This window comes from Vigna umbellata, chromosome 8, assembly GCF_029865625.1.
Source record: "Vigna umbellata cultivar VRB3 chromosome 8, Vumbellata_1.0, whole genome shotgun sequence".
Classification (NCBI taxonomy): domain Eukaryota; kingdom Viridiplantae; phylum Streptophyta; class Magnoliopsida; order Fabales; family Fabaceae; genus Vigna; species Vigna umbellata.
The window spans coordinates 44,022,787-44,046,700 of record NC_142172.1 but is presented as its reverse complement, the minus strand read 5'-3'; the positions used below and the strand labels follow the sequence as shown (position 1 = coordinate 44,046,700).

The 23,914-nt window shown below is 33.3% G+C and overlaps 2 protein-coding genes and 2 long non-coding RNA genes across 4 annotated transcripts; all 4 read left to right on the top strand.

The window, feature by feature from the left end:
* LOC124822804 (amine oxidase [copper-containing] alpha 2, peroxisomal-like) lies at positions 1–4,976 on the top strand. Its single transcript, XM_088095708.1, has 5 exons — positions 1–848; positions 3,036–3,420; positions 3,493–3,606; positions 4,021–4,559; positions 4,659–4,976. Exons 1-5 carry the CDS (start codon positions 40–42, stop codon positions 4,843–4,845), a joined length of 2,034 nt encoding a protein of 677 aa, XP_087951834.1. The 5' UTR covers positions 1–39; the 3' UTR covers positions 4,846–4,976.
* Positions 4,977–8,574: 3,598 nt separating this feature from the next.
* Positions 8,575–11,522, top strand: LOC124822812 (amine oxidase [copper-containing] alpha 2, peroxisomal-like). The gene is made up of 5 exons (XM_047294883.2): positions 8,575–9,347; positions 9,975–10,359; positions 10,443–10,556; positions 10,650–11,188; positions 11,274–11,522. The coding sequence occupies exons 1-5, from the start codon at positions 8,575–8,577 to the stop codon at positions 11,425–11,427; spliced, it is 1,965 nt and encodes a 654-aa protein (XP_047150839.2). The 3' UTR covers positions 11,428–11,522.
* Positions 11,523–13,554: 2,032 nt separating this feature from the next.
* Positions 13,555–16,187, top strand: LOC148194786 (uncharacterized). Its single transcript, XR_015781743.1, has 3 exons — positions 13,555–13,871; positions 13,972–14,061; positions 15,890–16,187. It is a non-coding gene; the product is annotated as an uncharacterized LOC148194786 (long non-coding RNA).
* A 3,989-nt stretch (positions 16,188–20,176) lies between these two features.
* On the top strand, positions 20,177–22,809 carry LOC148194785 (uncharacterized). Its single transcript, XR_015781744.1, has 3 exons — positions 20,177–20,493; positions 20,594–20,683; positions 22,512–22,809. It is a non-coding gene; the product is annotated as an uncharacterized LOC148194785 (long non-coding RNA).
* The last annotated feature ends 1,105 nt before the right edge of the window (positions 22,810–23,914 follow it).

Here is a 23,914-nt window from a genome sequence, read left to right as displayed (position 1 = left end):
TATATGAAAAATTAGTAAGAAGAAAAAGGGGTACTGATAATGAGGAGGAGAGTCATGAATGCAACGACAAAAGTGACACTCCTCACTGTATTGGTCTTTTGGAGCTGTGAAGTAGAATGCAACCATCCTCACCCACTTGACCCTCTAACCCCTTCGGAGCTCAACCATATCCGAACCATAGTCCAGAAATCATACCCAACCTCAAAAACCACCAATCACAGTCTCATCTTCAACTACGTGGGTTTGGACGAACCCAACAAGTCCCAAATCCTCTCATGGATATCCTCAAACCCCAAAATCAAACCATCTTCTCCACCACCTCGTCGAGCCTTCGTCGTAGTTCGGTTCCAAAAACACTCTCACCAGATCACAGTGGACTTGTCCACTCCTTCCATCGTCTCAAAGAACGTGTACGAAGGAAACGGGTACCCTATGCAGACCTTCGGCGAGCAAACCGTGGCGTCACAGCTTCCATTCAGCTACGAACCGTTTAAGGAGTCTTTGAGGAATAGGGGTCTGAACGCGTCTCAGGTTCTGTGTGCTTCATTCTCTATTGGATGGTTCGGAGAAGCCAAGAGCAAACGGAACGTGAAGGTTAAGTGTTACTACACGAATGGCACTGCAAATTTTTACGCGAGGCCTTTGGAAGGGGTGGCTGCAGTGGTTGACCTAGATGAGATGAAAATTGTAGGCTACGATGATAGATACGTGATTCCAGTGCCAAAAGCAGAGGGTACTGAGTACAGAGCTTCTAAGCTGAAACCACCCCCTGGTCCAAAGCTTAAGGGAATTGTTGCAGTCACGCAACACAGTGAACCTGGATTCACCATTGAAGGCCATTCCGTCAGGTACCATTAATTTTTTGGATTTTATTTTCCTCCTTTCTTCACGCACTTCTTCCTTCTTCGTGATTCATTTCAATCAAGTGCATTTTTGAAAAAAAAAAAAACTTTTTTGGTATTATCAAACAACTATTTTTTAACCAATAATTAGTACATTTAGTGACGTCATCCGCATTTTGAAACCGTGGGTATGGAGAAAATATGCGTTCTTTGTCGGGATCTGGTTTGATTCAATAATAAAGTAATACCAGCATGAAAAGCACCTAATATTTGAATAATGATACGATAACACTTTCACATTTATTTAATACAAAATATAACGATGAAATAATTATAAAAGAATAAATTTTATATTTTTCAAAGAAAAAAAGAAAGTAAAAAATAAATAATAATAATAATAATATATAATAAATATAAAAAATTATATATGTAAAAGGATTTTAATATATTAATAACTTTTTTAGTATATTTCTTATCATTGTTTTATTAATCTGTTTTTAAAAAAATATTTGAAACAAATCAATTAAAAATCACTACATGCATGTTGTCAAAATATTATTAAAAAAATTGTTAAATAAACATTTTTATTTCTATATTATAATTTTTGGCATTATCAATGAACTATATTTTAACCAACAATATGCGTTTTGTCGGGATTGTGTGTCATTTAATGATAAACGAATACCAGCATGAAAAGAACAAAAGATAATATAATAACATTTTACATTATTAATCTTTTATACAGGCAACTGTAGACATATTATTAGAATAATGGTGACAAGATTATTTCTGATAGGTTAAAAAAGTTTTTAGAACTTAAATTTTAACTTAAGAATTAAATTCGTGAAATTTTAATATAATTTCATTTTTTAATTTTAAACATAAATTAATATAATTTTTTTAACTCAATTATATTAAATATTTTTGATAAATTAATAGTATTTTCTATGTCAAAACATGTCACATATAAAGTTTTCTGGTAATGTTATGTCTTATTGAATCTGGTCAATGCTAAAAGTATATACAAAACTTTTCACCTACATGAACAACATAACAACATAGCTAACTTATTAGGAACTAAATAAATTAATATAGGAAAGTGTACCAAGGATATATCTCATATTGAGATATTGTAGTATAAAGAATATTAACGTATTAACATATAAATAAATCAAAGAACTTTTATCTCATATTTATATTTCATATATGAAATAAATAAATCTAACCAAAGTTATTTATTAATGATTTGAAAAAAGTTGGAGACCTAATCCATCTTAAGTTGATAGGTTAAATAGATTAGTTTACTAATTCACTAAATTAATTATTTTTTTTAATTTTAGAAAAATAATAATTTTTTTGTAATTCAAAATTACGTTAAACTCTAGAGTCAATTTAAAATCAAAAGAATACAATACATTTCAAAATCATTTTAATCTCTAAATATAATCTAAAAACAAACACAACAAACAAAATAAATAAATATCTAACATTGATAATTTTTATATCACTTATCCATCTATAAGAGTCTTGAACAGATAAATTCACACTATTGTTTCTCTTGAAACATCTTCTTTATATTTATTTATTCACACTATAATAAAAAAAATGTTAACTAATAATATTGAAACACAGAGTAATAATTATGTGGGTTACTAAACAAACCTAACTTATCATAGATTCAACCTGCGTTTTTAGTAAATCGAACTTAAAATTAATCCATATCGAAATTTCAAAATCTCTTTTGTCTTGTGAAAAATAAATAAACCTAAATGAGTTAAAAAAACCTATATTATTATTTAAATTTAAAAACTAAAATGTGGAGAAGGACGATTCAGAAAACATACTTACATGAAATCTTTTTTCACATCAATTGGATGCAACCCCTGTGCGATACGTTAGGAACGGTGTCGTTTTCTTTCCGTTTTCTTTCAAGTATTGGCCATTGGCTAAGGTAAGAACCAATTTAACGGATAATATGTAAAACGCTTTTGATTCTTGATATTGATGCAACAATTCGTATAAGAATATTTTGAAAAAAATAAATACAATGTCGAAGAAAAATTCATGTAAAAGGCCACCGTGATTTTCTAATATTCTGCGTTTGAAGCGGAAATGTATGTTATTTATTTATATGGTGACCAGGAAGAAGTTGAAGAAACATGAACGATGACATTAACCATTTTGTGCAATCAGTTGGGGCAATTGGGATTTTCACGTAGGATTTGACATTAAGGCTGGTCCAATCATTTCTCTAGCTTCAATTTATGATGTTGAAAAGCAGAAACGCCGTCGGGTACTATACAGAGGATTCATATCAGAGTTGTTTGTGCCATACCAAGACCCAACTGAGGAATGGTATTACACGACATACTTTGACTGTGGTGAATATGGGTTTGGACAGTCAATGTCTTCACTACAACCTTTCACCGATTGCCCTCCCAATGCTGCATTCATAGATGCATACTATGCTGCTTCAGATGGTTCTCCTGTAAAGATAACTAATGCCTTCTGCATATTTGAAAAGTATGCCGGTGATATCATGTGGCGTCACACTGAAATTGCAATCCCAAATGAAGTGGTACATTTTCTTTATTTTTTCGCTACCTTCGTTTTCTTTTTCAGTTCATAAATATTCTGTTCTTTTTGGTAGATAACTGAGGTCAGATCAGATGTTAGCCTAGTGGTCAGAATAGTTTCAACTGTCGGCAACTACGACTATGTTATAGATTGGGAATTTAAGCCAAGTGGAAGCATCAAAATTGGGGTATGATTCAATGCACTCTCATTTTAAATGTTTTATACGCCGCCTTGTCTGAAATTTGAAGCATTCATTTCTTTTCGTTGGAGTCTCTTCAATTTTGTCGTCAATCAATGCGACATTTAGGCAGCAGCTATTTGTTAACCGTCGATTTAGGGAAAAAAATTGTCTTTTTATTTAAAAAAGATATCAATGCATACTTTTTTTAAAAAATAAATAAAAAAATTATTTGGGCGAAAATTAATATGAACCTTAATGTCCTTTAAATAGAAAAGTGAAACAAATTACAGAGTTGTTTCTTATCAGCAGTTTAAAATAGAGTAACCGATAGACAAATATTGAAATCATGATTTATATTTTACATTAAACTTGTGATTACCCACTGTTTTGAGCAAACTACATGTTATATTTTAAAAATAGGTTGGACTTACAGGGATACTAGGGATTAAGGCAGGGACTTACACCCACACAGATGAAATAAAAGAGGACATATACGGCACACTGCTAGCAGATAATAGCATCGGTATCTATCATGATCACTTCTTCACCTATTATCTTGACCTTGACATCGACGGGGAAGTCAACTCCTTTGTGAAGTCTACGTTAGAGACAGTGAAAGTGAAAGATGAAAACACACCAAGGAAGAGTCGTTGGACAGTTGTGAGTGAAACGGCAAAAACAGAAGCTGATGCGAGAATCAACCTCGGTTTAAAGGCATCAGAGCTACTAGTGGTGAATCCTAATAGAAGGACAAAACAAGGAAATAAAATTGGGTACCGTTTGCTTCCAGGTCCTGTGGCGCACCCACTTTTGCTTCGGGATGATTATCCTCAAATTAGAGGTGGCTTCACCAATTACGATGTATGGGTCACACCATACAACAAATCTGAGAAATGGGCAGCAGGGTCATATGTGGATCGTAGCAGAGGTGATGATACTATTGGTGTTTGGAGTTCCAGGTGTGTTAAGTTGCTTACCACGCTTCGATTTCTTCCGAAAAAATTAGGTTTTTTTGAATGAAAATGACACATATTTGACGTTGTGAATTGAACGAGCAGGGACAGGGAGATTGAGAAGAAGGATATAGTGTTGTGGTACGTGATGGGATTTCATCATGTTCCTTGCCAAGAAGATTTTCCAGTTATGCCGACATTGAGTGGAGGGTTTGAACTAAAGCCAACGAATTTCTTCGAGAGCAACCCAGTCCTTAAAACAAGATCACCCAAAGCCTCTGCAATGGCCTAACTGCACTTCTCAACACTGAGTGGTACCCATTTCATTCCACTCGACCAAATTTTAAACATTCCTGTACCCACTTAAGACTTTATCATGGTTTGTTCTTTATCAATGTATAATATACTCCTTTTCAAATATTATTTTTGTTAGTGTGGACATCATTTAAACTTATGCTTGTTTTTTTGTGCAGTGTTTGGAAATGTTTTTACTATAATTTTTTTTTTCAAAATATTTTTCTTTTTATTAAATAGATATAGTTATTGACTACTTTAAAATAATTTTTACAATTTTGAACATCTTAAATTTAATTATGATATTGTTTTATTTTTTAGTTGGTCAAAACAAATAAAATTGTTTAAGATTAAGGTGTTTGTTATCATTATTATATTAAGACTTCATTAGTAATTTAATTTTTAGGTATATGATTTTATTATTCGTGAGTATTAATATTTATTAAATAGAATTAATTTGATTTTTCTATTAAATTAATGTTAAGTCTGACTGGAAGGTATCCTATTTCACATCACATTTCTAAAGTAGAAGAACAGATTGATATGTTACATTTTCAAACTATTTTAATGTCAATTTAATCACATTTCTAAAGTAAAAGAAAAAACAAAGTTTGATATGTTACACTTTAAAATTATTTAAATGTCAATTTAATGAAATGATAAAATTGACTCTATTTAACAAATATTATAATTTAATTGAATTAAAAAAATTTAAAAGACCTAAACATAAAAATCACGAATTCAAATAATAACTTAACCACACCAATGAAATTATTATAAAACCGATAAGGTTAACATGTTAGTTTTATCCTAACTTTCTCCTTAGAATAAAAAAAATATATAGAAGGATTATAATGTCCAAAACACAAAAAGTATGATTAAATAAGATTAGGTGGTTCATTAATATTCCTTGTATTTTACAATTGGTATACGAGTATGAAATTCAAAATCATTCTTAAATCCTAAAATTTAAAAACATAAATGATAGTAATAACGTGCAAGGGAAAACAGCACGAAATGAACTACTAGAGAATTGCTGTCTTAGTTGAAAGTGATAAACACGTGTTTATATTGCTTTAAAGTCAATTGCCCGGTTTGAAAGAAAGTATAGTTAAAGCATACACATGCTATCATTTAAGTACTTTCTTTTAATCATAACTGTGGCTTTTAAGATATGAACCAATAAGTATATTACTTCACACTTTTTACTTTTATTATAAGAGGGAGTTCTCTTGTGGGGAGGATTATAAGGGTAGGGATGTTTTTTTATTTTTTTTTTTGAGAATTAAAATATAAAATTAAATAGAATTAACAACTATATAAGGACATTCTACCTGAGGATTAACGCAATAGCCCTTCAATATTACCTTTTTGAGATAAAAAAAAATACTTAAAATAAAATTTCGTGCACCCTCTTCTCCTTGTTGATCAACTTGGATGAACGTCAAATTCAAAACTGTTCTAAAATTCTACAATTTAAAATGGAAAGAAGTACATTAATTAAAAATTATTGGTCCCAAATTAAATTAGAAAAGAAATGCCCCCAGTTGAAAGCAATAAGAATAAATTCCAAGGACCTTACTATAATGGGAATTGCCTCACTAGGCTGGGCATAATTAGCCTAACGGTACTAAATTGTATCTATACTATAAAAACTAAACTATTTTTATTAAAAATTAAATTATTCTGTTTTACAGTTCAATTTAAAAAATTGAACTTTTATATGAGCAGTTAACTGTTTCAGTCAATCAGCTAACTGATTCAAACTGTAAAACAACCAAAGCAAACTGCAATTTCACCTGCCATCACAAACATATAATAAAAATACATGTTATTGCTTACTTTATAATACTAAAAACTTAAATAAAATTTAATTGCATAAGTTACATCAAAAAAATTGATCAGAAAAACCTTAATCAAAATCTATCCATTTATAAATTGCAATAATATAATAATTTTCAGTAAAAATAAATACTTAAATGAAAAATAATAATAAATTAGCATGATATATAATTATGAAAAGTATGATATAGAAATATAAATTAATACAAATGACTAAGTTACATGTTTTATGAGAAAAAAATAATTCATACCAACTTGTAAATAGTATTAAATGTGTCTTTTCTTTTTTTGTCTTAAAATTACTTCAGAATAAGTTTTAAAAATTAATTTAAATTCTTAAAGTATTTTTTGTTAAACTAACACTTAAAATTGTAATTTTAGAAATTTAATTTAAGATATTTGTTTATTCAAAATCACTTTTCAATAACTTTTATTTAATAAGAAAACAAGTAGTTCGTTTATTTGAATTTTGGTAAAAGTGTGTTTTTCTTATGTTTGTGTTTGTTATGTTTGCGTGGAATCGCAATTTGTTTTGGTCACCTTATAAAGTTCATTTATTTGAAGCAATTAACTAATTAACCAAACTACTAATTCAAAAATTCAGTTTTTTCAAATTGAACCACAAAACAGTATAATTCAATTTTTAATAAAATAGTTTAGTTTTTATAGTACAATATAATATAGATAATCTATAGTTTAGTACAGTTAGGTTAATCATACCCAGTCCTAACCCTCACTTGAAAGGAAAAACAAAAATGGAGTTCACTGGTTGCTCATTACTTAAATTTTTTTTTCAAAGTATATGTACACTTAAAGAATTGTGAAAACATATTTTCTAAATTTTTTTAAAATTATATGTGCTTTAAAAATAATTGATAATTACACCTATATAAATATATATATATATATATATATATATATATATATATATATATATATATATATTTTTTGTAATTTTATTCATTATGAAAATTAAAATAATTAAATAAGTTATCCATTATAACGAGGTTATGTTGCAATAAGAAATTTAATTATATAAAAGGAAACATTTAAAATATTTATAATATAAATTATTTAAAAAATATATTACTTTTTTAATTCATATAGACCATTTTTTTATGATTTTATTATTTTTTTATTTTTTCCCCTACTATATTTCGATTTAGATTTTTGAAATGAATATCCTTTATTGTGAATTTTATATATTATTAAAAATAATTTATATTAATTTTCTTTTTAATAAATTTTTCATGATTACAAATTATTGTTGACTTTTAGGATAGGATCATAGTTGAAATGTTAAAATTCATACTAAGTAACATTATCTTGTCTTTATTAACAAGTATAAATTGCAGGTAACATAAAATTAATTTAAATAATTAATTAAAAAATTATATGTTTGAGGATAAAAAAACTAAATTACAAATTAGAAATTAAAATTAAAATTAAATTTAACATTATTTTGTTATTTTAAAAATGTATTTCCCAAGTTAATAATAATAATAATAATAACAGCTTCATTCATACTATATACTGCTTATTTTTATATGCGAGATTCAACAAATTTTTACACTTATCTTAAGTTCAATTCTTTTTTTTTTCAAATACAAAAATTTATTTTTTCAATGATCATGTTACCTCTAAATATGGATTATCAGGTGGTTAATTGTGGATAATCAATTATCAAGTAGTTAATTGTGGATTATCAAGTGGTTGATGAAGTCTCAAATCATCCTTCCTCTTTTATATCTTTCATATTAACTCCGTACCATGAAATTAATTTCTCATTTGATTTGTCAATTGTTACACCCTATACCTTTTCTCCATTATGCATTACACTATATAAAGAGCAAACTGTGTCCTAGAGTTTGATCACAATATAACAATGGATGCAACCATGAAGGTGACATTGTTATCAATCGTGGTGCTATTTTGGAGCTTTGCAGAATGCAGAGATCCTCTCGGATTTGACCCTCTTACCCCTTCTGAGATCAGCCGTGTTCAAACCATAGTCCAAAAGGAATACCCAACCAATCACAAACCCACTTTCAACTACGTAGGTTTGGAAGAACCCGACAAGGTCAAAATCCTTTCATGGCAATCCTCAAACCCCAAAGCTAAACCCAAACCATCTTCTCCACCACCTCGTCGAGCCTTTGTCATAGTGAGGTCCCAAAAGCAGTCCCACGAAATCATAGTGGACTTGTCCAAACGTTCCATCGTCTCAACCAAAGTCTACCAAGGAAATGGCTACCCTACACTGACCTTAGGCGAAATAGAGGAGGCAACACAGTTACCACTAAGTTACGAACCGTTTAAGAAGTCTCTGAGGAAGAGAGGTCTCGATGACTTGTCTCAGGTGCAGTGTATTGCCTTGACTTTGGGGTGGTTTGGAGAAGCCAAGACCAGTAGGATTGTGAAGATTAAGTGCCATTACAGAAATGGGACTGTTAATTTCCATGCGAGGCCCGTGGAAGGGGTGGAAATGTTCGTTGACTTTGACGATATGAAAATTGTAGGTTATAATGATCGATATGTGGTTGCACTGCCAAAGGCAGAGGGCACCGACTACAGAGCCTCCAAGCTGAAACCACCCTCTGCTCCAAAGCCCAAACAAGATCATGGACCTGGATTCACCATTGATGGTCACTCTGTAAGGTACAATCGATAACATAATCTCTTTTCAATTTCTGTTTGTTTTTCTTTCTATCATTATGTATGAATAATATTGTTATTGATGATGAAGCTTAGGTTTAAATTTAGTAACACTGATTAATTTTAAACATTTTTCTATTATTAATACGTGCACTATCTGACTTTCGTAAATCTGTTTTAAAAAATAATTGTTTATTTTTATTTATATGGTTCCAGCCCCATGTCAACAAGGTATATTTGGAAAGATAAAAATATCATTTTTATTATTAAAAATGAATATACCAACATTTTTTTTTTCATTTACAATATTTTTACTTTTCAAAGTCTAATAAAATACACGTTAAAACTGTGCCTTTAAGCTCAGTACACTACTCTTTTTTTAAAAAAAAAAAAGTTATACTGGCTACTATTTAACGTGATATTTTAAAAATAATTTAAGATATTTCTTACAGAAATGAATGATTTTTTAAAGAATTTTTTCAATTCAATATTAACTTATAAAGTAAGAAATTTATTCAAAAAGAGGTACGTGCAAACATTGATCTGAAACATAAGTTTTAAGTTAGGAAGCGTGTTCTTTGCACATTTTATTTAAACGTAGCTTTTTGATAGACCATTTTCTGCACACAGTTGGGGCCGTTGGAATTTTCATGTAGGATATGATAGTCGAGCTGGCCCAATAATTTCTCTAGCATCGTATTATGATGTCCAAAAGCAAAAACAGCGTCCAGTACTATACAAAGGATTCATATCAGAGTTGTTTGTGCCATACCAAGACCCAACTGAGGAATGGTATTACAAGACATTCTTTGACTCTGGCGAATACGGCCTTGGACAGTTTATGTCTCCATTGCAACCTTCCATCGATTGCCCTTCCGATGCGTCATTCATAGATGCATACTATGCCAGTTCAGATGGAACCCCTGTAGAGATACCCAATGCTTTCTGCATATTTGAAAAAGATGCTGGTGACATAATGTGGCGTCACGTAGAGGCTGCAATCCCAAATGAACTGGTACCTTCTTTTAAAATATCTTTGTTCTTCTTCCCTTTTCCTTTAATTTTATTTCATAACATTCCTTCTCTTCTTTCTGGTAGATAACGGAGACTAGGTCAGACAAAACCTTAGTGGTGAGAACAATTTCAACTTTGGCCAACTACGACTATATCACTGATTGGGAATTTACACCAAGTGGCAGCATAAAACCTATGGTATGATTGCCTACAACAAAAAATTGAGACTGAATTAGACTAAATTATATCCATATATTCAAAATCACAATTTATAATTTACATTTAAAATAGGTTGGACTTACTGGGATATTAGCACTTAAAGCAACGAATTATACCGACACAGAGGAAATAAAAAAGGATATATACGGCACATTGGTAGCAGATAATACCATTGGTGTTAACCATGATCACTTCTTGACGTATTCTCTGGACATGGACGTTGATGGTGTAGCCAACTCCTTTGTGAAGTCCAATTTCGAGACAGTGAGAGTGAAAGATCGCAACATTCCAAGAAAAAGTTATTGGACAGTTGTAAGTGAAACGGCCAAAACAGAGGCTGATGCGAGAATCAAGCTGGGTTTAAAGCCTTCAGAATTACTTGTGGTAAATCCAAATAAAAAGACGAAACAAGGAAATAAAATCGGGTATCGCTTGCTTCCTGGCCCAATGGCACAGCCACTATTGGTCGGTGATGATTTCCCACAAATTAGAAGTGCTTTCACCAATTATGATGTTTGGGTGACACCGTACAACAAATCTGAGAAATGGGTAGCAGGGTTATATGCTGATCGTAGTCGAGGTGATGATACTTTGGCTGTTTGGAGTCAAAGGTGAGTTCTTTAGTTGTAAATAATTTTAGTTTAAAGTTTTGGTAGGAGAAATGATGAATGTTTGGTGTGGTGAATTAATTTGCAGGAATAGGAATATTGAGAACAGAGACATAGTGTTGTGGTACACAATGGGATTTCGTCACGTTCCTCGCCAAGAAGACTTTCCAGTTATGCCAAACTTGAGTGGTTACTTTGAGATAAGACCAGCCAATTTCTTCGAGAGCAATCCGGTCCTCTAAGCAAAATAATACCACCCTGCTCATTTTCCTTACTGCACTTTTAACATTAGCTCCTCTGCATTTTACTCAAATCACTGAATAAAATGGTACTTTTTTTTAAATCCAACTGCTTCACTTTCTATGCTCTATGGTTAGATTGCTTTCACATCAATATCACTGAGTCATCTATTTTAACTTCAATTCAACTTAATTAACGTAATATGAAAAATTAGGACCAATTAATCCGTTTATTAACGTAACATGTCATGATATAAGAAAAAAAGTATATATACTATTTAAGTTAATGATTATTCTATAATATATATTTTAAAATAAATACAATAAAAAGAAAAACTGTGTATTTATTACCTAGTATATTATTTGAAAAATATACCCGATGAGAAAAGAAATGTAGCATAGAAAAATATGATTTCAGGAGAAGATTTATTTTTCTCCTAAATTTAAAGAATATAACATACCTAAAAATTTTATATTCATCTTACATTACTCTTACGTTTTTTACTTTTTTATTTCTTAAAAAAATACAAAAATTTACAATTTTATCATCATTTTATCCTTATATTATGTGTCAAATGAATATAAAAGTGTGTTAAGATATATTACTCAAATTTAAAATGTATTATTTCATCTTATAAGTTAAGAAAAAATAAGTTAACATCAAACTTCGTTAGTACATTAAATTAATTGAAGCCAAGTAGTATCAAAGGCTTAAATGCTTACTTCGTCCCCATGTTAAGACGTGAATTTCTGTTTAGTACTCGGTTTTAAAAATGAAGTCATTGGGTTCCTATGTTATGAAAAATATATGAATAAGGTCGACAAAGAAAGAACAAGTTCAACAAATCATTAAAGAAAAAGCTGAACAAGAGAGAGAAAGCTGAATAACAGAAGAGAGAAGAGAAAAAGTACGGCCACATGAGCATGGACTTAACGCCGTTGCTGTCAACTTAACGGACAGAACCTTATTCATACATTTTTCATAACATAGGGACCCAATGTCTTCATTTTTAAAACCGGATACTAGTATCAAACAAAGAAAATAATATTAGGTCGATGAGCAAGAGTAAAGTAAATAATACTTACAATAAGTTATTTAAATCTAATCAGCATAGTTAATTAATAATTAAGTTAACATTAAGGCCGTGTTCACTTGAGTGGATTTGAGGGAGAGTAATTGAGGGGATTTGAGAGGATTTGAAAATAAATTTTTTATCTGTTTATTTGAGTCAATTTGGAGGTAAGTGAGAATGAATTTGGAAGTAAAGTTTGTGAGAATCAGTGTAGGATTTGATTCACGTGACAGATTAAAAAAAATTACTTTCAAATCCAATCTCATTTACCTCTAAATTCACTCAAATAATCAACAAAAAAATTTATTTTCAAATCCTCTCAAATCCCCTCAATTACTCTCCCTCAAATCCACTCAAGTGAACAAGGCCTAAGAGTTATTTGGACCACCTGTAGATGTCGTAGGTAAAAATTCATTATAAATAATGTGAATAAATAGTTAACCAAAAGCATTGACCATTGGTAATATTACTCGTTTATTTTTTTATAATGATATTTAATTTAAGTAAAAAAAATTCTAGGTTAATACAATTATAAAAAGATAATTATGCTTTAATATAACTATCTGTAGAATTATTTACAAGTAATAAACAAAATATTCATGTATAAACTTTGAATTAAACTGTTATAAGAATTGTTTGGATTTACACTACATTTTGACTAATTTATATTAATATCTATTTATAAAAAAAATTATTAAAAAACGAATTGAATTTTTGTTAAATGAAAGAGGCTAGATTGATTTTTTTTTAATTAAATTGTTGACGAATCAAAATAAGTATTGAAAAACAACATTAAATTTAATTTAATATCATAAAATAAACTTGCAAAAGTAAAATCTTCAGCATTTTATTTTATGTAATGTAATTTGACTTTGTTTATTGTGAAACCCTTAATAATTAGCATAAATTAACTCTGACACCTCACCACTTAACACGCACCACAATCAATGTTAATCCCATTTAAACCCAACCACTACTCTGATTTCATCTCTGCTGTGCACTGGAAAACGCACCACGTCACACCCTCAGTGCATTAAAAACGCACTAAACTCTGCATGCAAGCATGCCACTTGTCATGTTGGAAGTTTCTGAAATCAGAGTTGGTGTGCATGTGGCTACATGTGAGTAGTTCTCAAATTTTAACGTTAGTTTAACAAAATCAGACTTTTCGAAAACACACTTTCACTTACACGAACTCATCTTCAACCTCTGAAACTCACCCTTTCATATTCTCCAACTTCTCTCTTGAAACAGTGAACTTCCTTTTTACTGTAAAAACTTATATCTCTTCTCCAATCACGATTTCAGCACCATAGGAGAGTTCGTCCAGCCTTGATCTTCATTTTGGACCGAACAGAAATTAAATCCAACCTGGTAAGTCTCTTCGCGGTAGTTCATCCTTTAGGTTTCTGGAAAATAGGATTTTTAGTTGCATGCAAACTGGTATACTGAGTGTTTTGTAAAATTTGGTTAGATTTTAGTTCGGAAGAGTCAAGATCATAAGAAAGAAAAGTGTTGGACAAAGCCATTTCTACACCTAGGACAAGTTTGAATTTCAATCCGGGTAAGGGAAGTTTATATGTTTAATTTATACTGTTTGATTTATGATCTGAGATGCATATATGGAAAGCATGATGTGTGAGTATTTAGAAACGTTTACTGATATGGAATATGATTTCTGGTTTGTTTTGCATGTGTGAAAAATATGAAGTTGAGTTGTTAGAAATGATCACTGATATCTGATATGCATTCTGGTTTGGATGAATCTGTCATGAACTGATACGGCTTGTATGAATTATATTTGATGTTGAATTTGATTTAAATGCATGTTGAGTTGATTATGGATGAATGGAGAATGGCTATTGTGTGGTTGGAATGATTTTAAATGTTGAAATCTGCATGATGATGATGTTTGAAGGGAATTAAACCTGAAATGGAAGTATAAAGTTGGAAAATGGAAATCTGGAAAAATTCTGCTAAGTGTGAAAAATCTAAATTTTCTGATCATTCTCTGTTGCTAAAAGGTCGTTCGTCACTGTGCGGTCTTAGACCGTTCGGTTTTTGGTTAACATGACTTAGATTGGAATTCATTCATTTGGAATGAATTCTGCTCGAGAACGAGCGTCCCCTAATTGAGTGAATGAGCGTTCGTTCTGCTCAGTATAGATCAATATTTAAAACTTTATAAATAAGTGACGTTCGGTCTTAAGTCGAGCGTTCGTCCTCAATGACGTTCGGCCTCATGTCGAGCGTTCGTCCTTATTGTTGTTCGACCTTATGTTGAACGTTAGTTCTAGAGAGCGTTCGTCCTTATACTGAACGTTCGTCCAAAGTTGGCGTTCGGTCCTATACCGAAGCGTTCGTCCTATAACGCGCTTGGGTTATAACCAGCGTTAGTGCTGATTCGTGCTTGGTCATTGACCTAGCGTTCGTCCACAGCAGGGTTCGGTTTCTAACTGAACGCTCGTCCTTATTATTGAGTTCTGAGCGAACGTAATTGATGTTCGTCCAAATTGAAATTCTGAACGTTCGTTCTTTGACTGGCAGTGCTGTTTTTCTGAAATTCAATTATATTGGTTGTTTATCTAAACATTTTCTTACTGGTTTTATCCTTTGGATTCTACCTGAACTCTGTACACTCAAAATCTTTCTAAGTATCATCCACCTCTTTTAAAGATCAGTATTTTCAAATTATTAAGTATTGAAACGTATTAAGTGAGTACACGGTTCGTTTCTTTTATTCAGAAACGCGTGGTCAAAAGTACTGTAATACTTTCGTTTTATTTGATCAAAGGATGAATGTTGTAAAATGTTAAGGGAATGAAACACAGAATGAGAAAGGGAATAAAGAGAACTGGTTATTATGAACGAATGATATATTTTGAAGAAATTATTGGAAGTGGATATTAAAGAGCGTTCCAAGGAGGAACGTCTCTGATGTGTTGAATGTGAAATATTGAATGGTAAAGTATGAACCTGGATAAGTTAGGACTCGCTGTCCGTCCTGATATTCCGTGATACTCATCTTCACGTAGAAGGGGGTAGTCATGCGTGGGAATGGCAGGAGGTTCTTCGTTCATCGCTTAGATATGGGCGAGGGACTAACCTCGAGTGGCAGCTGTTTAATGTTATCCAGTTACTACATCACTCGGGTGCATGGACGCTTGTAACTACATGGTTCATACAGTCCGGACAGTCTGTCTTTTATATTTATTTTATGATTGCGAATTGATAATTTATGTGCTGCACGCTTGAATTGATATGTGAACGTATGTGTTAATTGTATAAATTAAATATTATAAGCTTACCCTTGCGTTTTCCATTGTGTTGTCTATTGTCCATGTACTTCCGTCTTGTCAAATGCAATGATCATCCGTTGTGGATGTGAGCAGATGGTGGTGCATCCCTTGAAACAATGCTGGAAGAAGAAAATTTGGAGGATGCCAACTTGGTAGAAGTGGAAGTTAAATCGGAGCAGTAGAGATTAGATCCATAGTAGCTGTTAGTTATTTCTGTACTGTATTTTAACAGTTCTGTGTACAGTACTGCAGACGCGTTTTATCCAGAACTGTTTTATATTTTGATTAGTTTATGAACACTGTAATTTGCTGTTTTATTTTGGAGCAGCTACTGTAAATATTAGCCAGTAGGCTTTTATTTCTGTTTTAATGCAAAGACTGTTTATGATTACTGTTAATTGTAATTAATTCTGAATTATAGTGATTACTGTATTTTGGGATGTTACATTAGTGGTATCAGAGCAGTTTTGTTCCTTAAGGAACACTGTAGGTTGTGAGCCTACTATGTTTGTGCTGTGTATTCAACATTCATTTGATGAGTGTGTCAAACCGTCCAAAGTCAACTAATGATTATTTTCTCTGCTTATCAGAGGGAACAAATGGCACCAAGATCACATCCTCAGCCTGCCGAGAGTGATGCGTCTGGCCACATCAGACTACTGGAATCTGTAATAGAGGCGCTTCAACAGCAGAACGCTGCTTTGATACAGCAAAACACGGTCGCCTTGCAGAGTTTGGAGGCTGCGAGGGCACACTCTGAAGCTACTCAAAGACAGTTGATGGAGATCATAGGAATCACTAGGAATAACACTAACCCAAGGAGGACGCCTTACCCTCATCCAGTATTACCATTTACTTTTGGTGAGCCTCAGTCACAATCCTTGATGAATACCGGTCTGTCAGAACAGCAAAGGAACATAAAATGTTTTAAGTGTGGAGGACCACACTTCCGATCATTGTGTCCTCAACTGGTGGAATCAAAATATTGCCTTCAATGTGGGGGAAGTGGACATGTCAAGAACGAGTGCAGCAGGGGAGGACGAGCAGGGTTGGGATCACCAAATGTTGGAAGAGGTCAACCAGGAAGAGGTAGTCGAGCATAAGTGGGATGAGTCTATGTCTTAACGTACGCTGAAACAACAAACTCAGGTACGCTGACACCTGCATATTCTTGCGGTATGAAATGCCTTGCTGTACGCTGTTTTAGTTATTGTGATAAGAAAGCAGTTTGGTCTGATAGTGTATATACCAACAATTGCATTAGTTTAATATCCGACATGGAGATAGATGCTTATTATGATATTAGTGAGGGTGTAATTTTCCAGAATTGACTAACTTTGGAGAATACTTCCCGAGAACGGGGTGTTGACGTTCGGTTTCTTTTAAGATTAGACCGTTCGGTAGCAAAAAGTAACTGAACGGTAATAGTAAATACTTGGACTTGTGAGTCTTCCTGAAGAGGTGTCAAGGTTATCTATTAAGAGTAAGGATTCAGTCTCTTTCACACTTATGCTAGGTGTTAGATTAACATCAGTAACTTTTTACAAAATAGCCTTTACATAGTGGATGGGACCCAAGAAACAGTTGAATGAGTTGAACATTTCGTTATGTAGTACGCACGTTTTACTAGCGTACAAGAATGATAAATCAGAATGAAACATTTGAGAGCACTGCTAGGAATGTTAAGGATAAGAAGAATGGTGTGTGGAATTGTTCAAAGCGTGAATTACTGGATGAACAAAGTACAAATACTAGGTCGTGTGTAAACAGTGATAAACCGAGAGTTGGGTTGATTGAGAAGTTTTAGGCACTTAACATTATAAGTGATGATACGAACGTTATTAAGGGCTTGGGTTGGAAGTAGGAAGTGAAGCGTTCGGTAGAACAGATCGAAAGTGAGTAATGAGCAGATTTTGAGTTACGAATGGACGGTGTGTTGAAAGTTCAACTAAGAGATTTTTGTCCTTTATAGTGATTTGGGAGATGGATTTTTGTAAGGTCATCGCGATCAATTTAATAGCTGGGTTTATAAGCAGAAGTAACTAGGTTTATGTGTTATGGTGTAACACGTTAAAATGTAAAGGAAGAACTTTCGAGATCGCACGACAACAGGATAGGGTTACCTAGAACTTAAGTCAATTACCTTTATAGATCGGTCATAAGGTAGGGGTACTATTAGAATTACTGAGGATAGGCTGACCAAGAAATTTGCTTTATGATCATCGGTTTGAGAACTAACCATAATGATGGGTTTAACTCCACAGTAGGTAGGAAGATTGATTTCTTAGAATCCAAACTGGTAGCAATTCTGATAGACATTTCCAATTCATCTTTGGGTTCCGTGCAATCATTGAAGAGTAAATTAGCATCCGGTTGAAGACTTACTCAGTTATCATTCTGAAGGAATGGCTCGACGAGTAGACCGATACTGACGTTCGCATATTTATACGAACGTCTGCTTTGAATCAATTAGGGGTCAGAGATAAGAATTTTCTTTAGTATAGATAAAGAAGAAAATCCTAGTAAACGATCTCTAAGAATCCTTCTTTTTCTACGATAACCAAGAAAATCCATTCTCTGCCTAAATCTAAAATGTTTGATACTTCCTTTAAACTACTCGGGAATTCCTTATATTCCCTTCTTCAAACAGTAACTGTCATTTAGAATCAGTCTTATATTTTATTCATTGCGTTTCTTGTGATTAATCGTTTGGTTTTTCATCTGACAAACGTTCTCCTTCTTCTAAGCGTTCAGGTCTTTTGGCTGCTCGGTTTCGTTCGTTTTCTTTAGCACTCGTTATTTATGTCCTTTATTTGGATTAAGTATACAAATATATATAGTTCACCTTGTCTTGTTTTTCATTAATAATTCTATTCCACGATATTCATATTATTCTTTCGATGTTTCTCTTCTCTGTCTTGCTGTTTTTTTTTCTGTTTCATTGTTTCACACTCGACTACAATAGAAACCAACTCCCATATTAATTATTTTTCCTCTTGAAAGACTTGTGACTTTTCTTAATAGTGATTTTTCTCGTTCGGTATTTAGGTTACCGATCGATCAACCTTTCAAAGCCATTACTTCCTTATTCAAATGTTATCAACCGTTTACTTACTTCAGAGTTCTTCTGTAGCTCACTCTCTTTCCATAACCATTCAGCCTTACCCAAATTTTCCGTTCGGTATAGTTGGAACCAGTCAGCCTTGAATATTCACTAAGGACGCGCGAGAGTAGGTAGAGCCGTTTGCCTTAAAAGCTGTTTCTCAAATTCATTAGTATTATCAAATCTTAAATAGAATCTGGCGAGTTGAGTATGAAGATATCATTGCCTCCTCAATTAGCGAGTCATCGTCTAGCTTTCACGCATCACCACTCTGGAAGTATAATGGAGACTCGTCTAATGTGCTAGAACTAGAAGATGTTCATATTTAGGGATACCGAATTGTATAGATCCAACCATTACGCATAGGAGATACCCCAACCAAGTGTTTCAAGAGAAAATCCATCAGATGGGTGAGAGTGGTATGGAGCGAGAAGGATGACAACACTACGAGAGAAGTTGAAGATTTACAAGCAAAGACAAAGTAACTCCGTATACCCTTTAGTATCCCTTAAATTTTCGAGGACGTAAGTGCCGCACACCACTTTGTTGATTCCATGAAGGAGAGAATGTGCTAAATGGATCTGAACTCATCCAGCAAACTACCGAGAAAGTGAAGTTAATTCAAGAAAGGCTGAAGACGTCACTTAACAGGCAGAAGTCGCGGATAGAAGAAGAAGACCTTTGGAGTTCACTGCAGGAGACCATGTATTTCTTAGACTCAACCTGATCACTGGAGTAGACCAAACTGTTCGTCCAAAGAAGCTATCTCCCAAATTTATAGGACCGTACCAAATTTTGAGGAAGATCGGACCAGTGGTGTATGAACTAGCTTTGCCTCCTCAACTATCAAATCTTCATCCAGTCTTCCACGTTTCCCAACTCCGGAAGTACATAGCCAATCCTTTCCATGTTTTAGAACTGGAAAATGTTCCACTTCGTCACGACAGAACGCTAGAATTTGCAACCTGTTCGCGTGGAAGAATGCGAAGGCTGGTGATTTAACTTGGGAAGTGGAGGATGCTATGAAAGATTTGTATTCCCACTTATTTATGGGTAAGTTCTAAATTTTCGAGGACGAAAATTTTTGTAGTTAGGGAGAATGTGAAACCCTTAATAATTAGCATAAATTAACTCTGACACCTCACCACTTAACACGCACCACAATCAATGTTAATCCCATTTAAACCCAACCACTACTCTGATTTCATCTCTGCTGTGCACTGGAAAACGCACCACGTCACACCCTCAGTGCATTAAAAACGCACTAAACTCTGCATGCAAGCATGCCACTTGTCATGTTGGAAGTTTCTGAAATCAGAGTTGGTGTGCATGTGGCTACATGTGAGTAGTTCTCAAATTTTAACGTTAGTTTAACAAAATCAGACTTTTCGAAAACACACTTTCACTTACACGAACTCATCTTCAACCTCTGAAACTCACCCTTTCATATTCTCCAACTTCTCTCTTGAAACAGTGAACTTCCTTTTTACTGTAAAAACTTATATCTCTTCTCCAATCACGATTTCAGCACCATAGGAGAGTTCGTCCAGCCTTGATCTTCATTTTGGACCGAACAGAAATTAAATCCAACCTGGTAAGTCTCTTCGCGGTAGTTCATCCTTTAGGTTTCTGGAAAATAGGATTTTTAGTTGCATGCAAACTGGTATACTGAGTGTTTTGTAAAATTTGGTTAGATTTTAGTTCGGAAGAGTCAAGATCATAAGAAAGAAAAGTGTTGGACAAAGCCATTTCTACACCTAGGACAAGTTTGAATTTCAATCCGGGTAAGGGAAGTTTATATGTTTAATTTATACTGTTTGATTTATGATCTGAGATGCATATATGGAAAGCATGATGTGTGAGTATTTAGAAACGTTTACTGATATGGAATATGATTTCTGGTTTGTTTTGCATGTGTGAAAAATATGAAGTTGAGTTGTTAGAAATGATCACTGATATCTGATATGCATTCTGGTTTGGATGAATCTGTCATGAACTGATACGGCTTGTATGAATTATATTTGATGTTGAATTTGATTTAAATGCATGTTGAGTTGATTATGGATGAATGGAGAATGGCTATTGTGTGGTTGGAATGATTTTAAATGTTGAAATCTGCATGATGATGATGTTTGAAGGGAATTAAACCTGAAATGGAAGTATAAAGTTGGAAAATGGAAATCTGGAAAAATTCTGCTAAGTGTGAAAAATCTAAATTTTCTGATCATTCTCTGTTGCTAAAAGGTCGTTCGTCACTGTGCGGTCTTAGACCGTTCGGTTTTTGGTTAACATGACTTAGATTGGAATTCATTCATTTGGAATGAATTCTGCTCGAGAACGAGCGTCCCCTAATTGAGTGAATGAGCGTTCGTTCTGCTCAGTATAGATCAATATTTAAAACTTTATAAATAAGTGACGTTCGGTCTTAAGTCGAGCGTTCGTCCTCAATGACGTTCGGCCTCATGTCGAGCGTTCGTCCTTATTGTTGTTCGACCTTATGTTGAACGTTAGTTCTAGAGAGCGTTCGTCCTTATACTGAACGTTCGTCCAAAGTTGGCGTTCGGTCCTATACCGAAGCGTTCGTCCTATAACGCGCTTGGGTTATAACCAGCGTTAGTGCTGATTCGTGCTTGGTCATTGACCTAGCGTTCGTCCACAGCAGGGTTCGGTTTCTAACTGAACGCTCGTCCTTATTATTGAGTTCTGAGCGAACGTAATTGATGTTCGTCCAAATTGAAATTCTGAACGTTCGTTCTTTGACTGGCAGTGCTGTTTTTCTGAAATTCAATTATATTGGTTGTTTATCTAAACATTTTCTTACTGGTTTTATCCTTTGGATTCTACCTGAACTCTGTACACTCAAAATCTTTCTAAGTATCATCCACCTCTTTTAAAGATCAGTATTTTCAAATTATTAAGTATTGAAACGTATTAAGTGAGTACACGGTTCGTTTCTTTTATTCAGAAACGCGTGGTCAAAAGTACTGTAATACTTTCGTTTTATTTGATCAAAGGATGAATGTTGTAAAATGTTAAGGGAATGAAACACAGAATGAGAAAGGGAATAAAGAGAACTGGTTATTATGAACGAATGATATATTTTGAAGAAATTATTGGAAGTGGATATTAAAGAGCGTTCCAAGGAGGAACGTCTCTGATGTGTTGAATGTGAAATATTGAATGGTAAAGTATGAACCTGGATAAGTTAGGACTCGCTGTCCGTCCTGATATTCCGTGATACTCATCTTCACGTAGAAGGGGGTAGTCATGCGTGGGAATGGCAGGAGGTTCTTCGTTCATCGCTTAGATATGGGCGAGGGACTAACCTCGAGTGGCAGCTGTTTAATGTTATCCAGTTACTACATCACTCGGGTGCATGGACGCTTGTAACTACATGGTTCATACAGTCCGGACAGTCTGTCTTTTATATTTATTTTATGATTGCGAATTGATAATTTATGTGCTGCACGCTTGAATTGATATGTGAACGTATGTGTTAATTGTATAAATTAAATATTATAAGCTTACCCTTGCGTTTTCCATTGTGTTGTCTATTGTCCATGTACTTCCGTCTTGTCAAATGCAATGATCATCCGTTGTGGATGTGAGCAGATGGTGGTGCATCCCTTGAAACAATGCTGGAAGAAGAAAATTTGGAGGATGCCAACTTGGTAGAAGTGGAAGTTAAATCGGAGCAGTAGAGATTAGATCCATAGTAGCTGTTAGTTATTTCTGTACTGTATTTTAACAGTTCTGTGTACAGTACTGCAGACGCGTTTTATCCAGAACTGTTTTATATTTTGATTAGTTTATGAACACTGTAATTTGCTGTTTTATTTTGGAGCAGCTACTGTAAATATTAGCCAGTAGGCTTTTATTTCTGTTTTAATGCAAAGACTGTTTATGATTACTGTTAATTGTAATTAATTCTGAATTATAGTGATTACTGTATTTTGGGATGTTACATTTATAATCTATATACAATCTTATTTAATAAATATTTGTATTTAATAAATTACAATTCAAAATAAAATCTATTTTATTTTTTCAGTTTCTCGTATCTAATATATTTAGTCATGATTATGCCAAAATATATATATATATATATATATATATATATATATATATATATATATATATATATATATGGGTTTGTTAAATATGTAAGTTCTTTTTTTAGTTGGTATATATTTAGTAAAGTGTATTAGGTTTTAGTAAACAAAAGACTTAAATGCTTAATTCGTCTTTATGTTAAGAGGTGAATTGTAGACATTGGGTCTCAAAGTTGTATGAATTGAGTCTCTTCCGTTAAATGGACAGAAACAGAGTTAACCCAACTGACATGGCGAAAAAATCTTCACTTTTTCTTCTCTCACCTCTGTTTTTCCTGAAATGCCCCTTTTTTTCTCTTTCCTGTATTTTTATTAAATATTTACTTTTTCTCTCTCTCCTTCCTCCACAACCTCTACCTTCAGAATAACCACTTCTCCGGTGAGTTTCATCGCTCGTCTCACTTGCCTTCCTCGTCTCACTCGCTTGGATTATCCTCCAACAACTTCATCGGTCAAATCCCTTTCTCCGTCAACAACTTAACCCACCTCACCGGCCTCTTCTTAGAACACAACACCCGCAGCAAACGTAGATCTCTGTGGCTCGCCGTTGAAGGCTTGCAACCCTTTCTTCCCGGCTCCGGCACCGTCTCCCTCCTCCAATTCGACCCCAGCCACGACGCTGGGTCATGTGTGTTCAGAAACGTGAAATCCTCCCTCCTCCAATCCGGTTCACCACGGGTTCAACTCGGTGAGTCAGGTTCTAAGTGAGCCGGATTGAAAACTAACCCGTATAAAAAATTTCATTTTTTTCGAAACTCGTGATGAGTCAGATTGGCTCGCCGATTACAACCTATTTTGACAGTTTTATCAATATCTCAAACAAAAATGGTGCTTTGAGAGTACTTAATTATTTTTCGTTATAATATATAAAAAGAAATAGTTTTAAAAATAATTTAAATATAA

Excerpts from the sequence above, each read along its gene's own strand:
- LOC124822804 (XM_088095708.1), top strand. The coding sequence starts at position 40 with ATGAGGAGGAGAGTCATGAATGCAACGACAAAAGTGACACTCCTCACT. Across the intron at positions 3,421-3,492 it reads TTGCAATCCCAAATGAAGTG|ATAACTGAGGTCAGATCAGA; the intron begins GTACATTTTCTT and ends TCTTTTTGGTAG. Across the intron at positions 4,560-4,658 it reads ATTGGTGTTTGGAGTTCCAG|GGACAGGGAGATTGAGAAGA; the intron begins GTGTGTTAAGTT and ends TTGAACGAGCAG.
- LOC124822812 (XM_047294883.2), top strand. The coding sequence starts at position 8,575 with ATGGATGCAACCATGAAGGTGACATTGTTATCAATCGTGGTGCTATTT. Across the intron at positions 10,557-10,649 it reads GTGGCAGCATAAAACCTATG|GTTGGACTTACTGGGATATT; the intron begins GTATGATTGCCT and ends CATTTAAAATAG. Across the intron at positions 11,189-11,273 it reads TTGGCTGTTTGGAGTCAAAG|GAATAGGAATATTGAGAACA; the intron begins GTGAGTTCTTTA and ends ATTAATTTGCAG.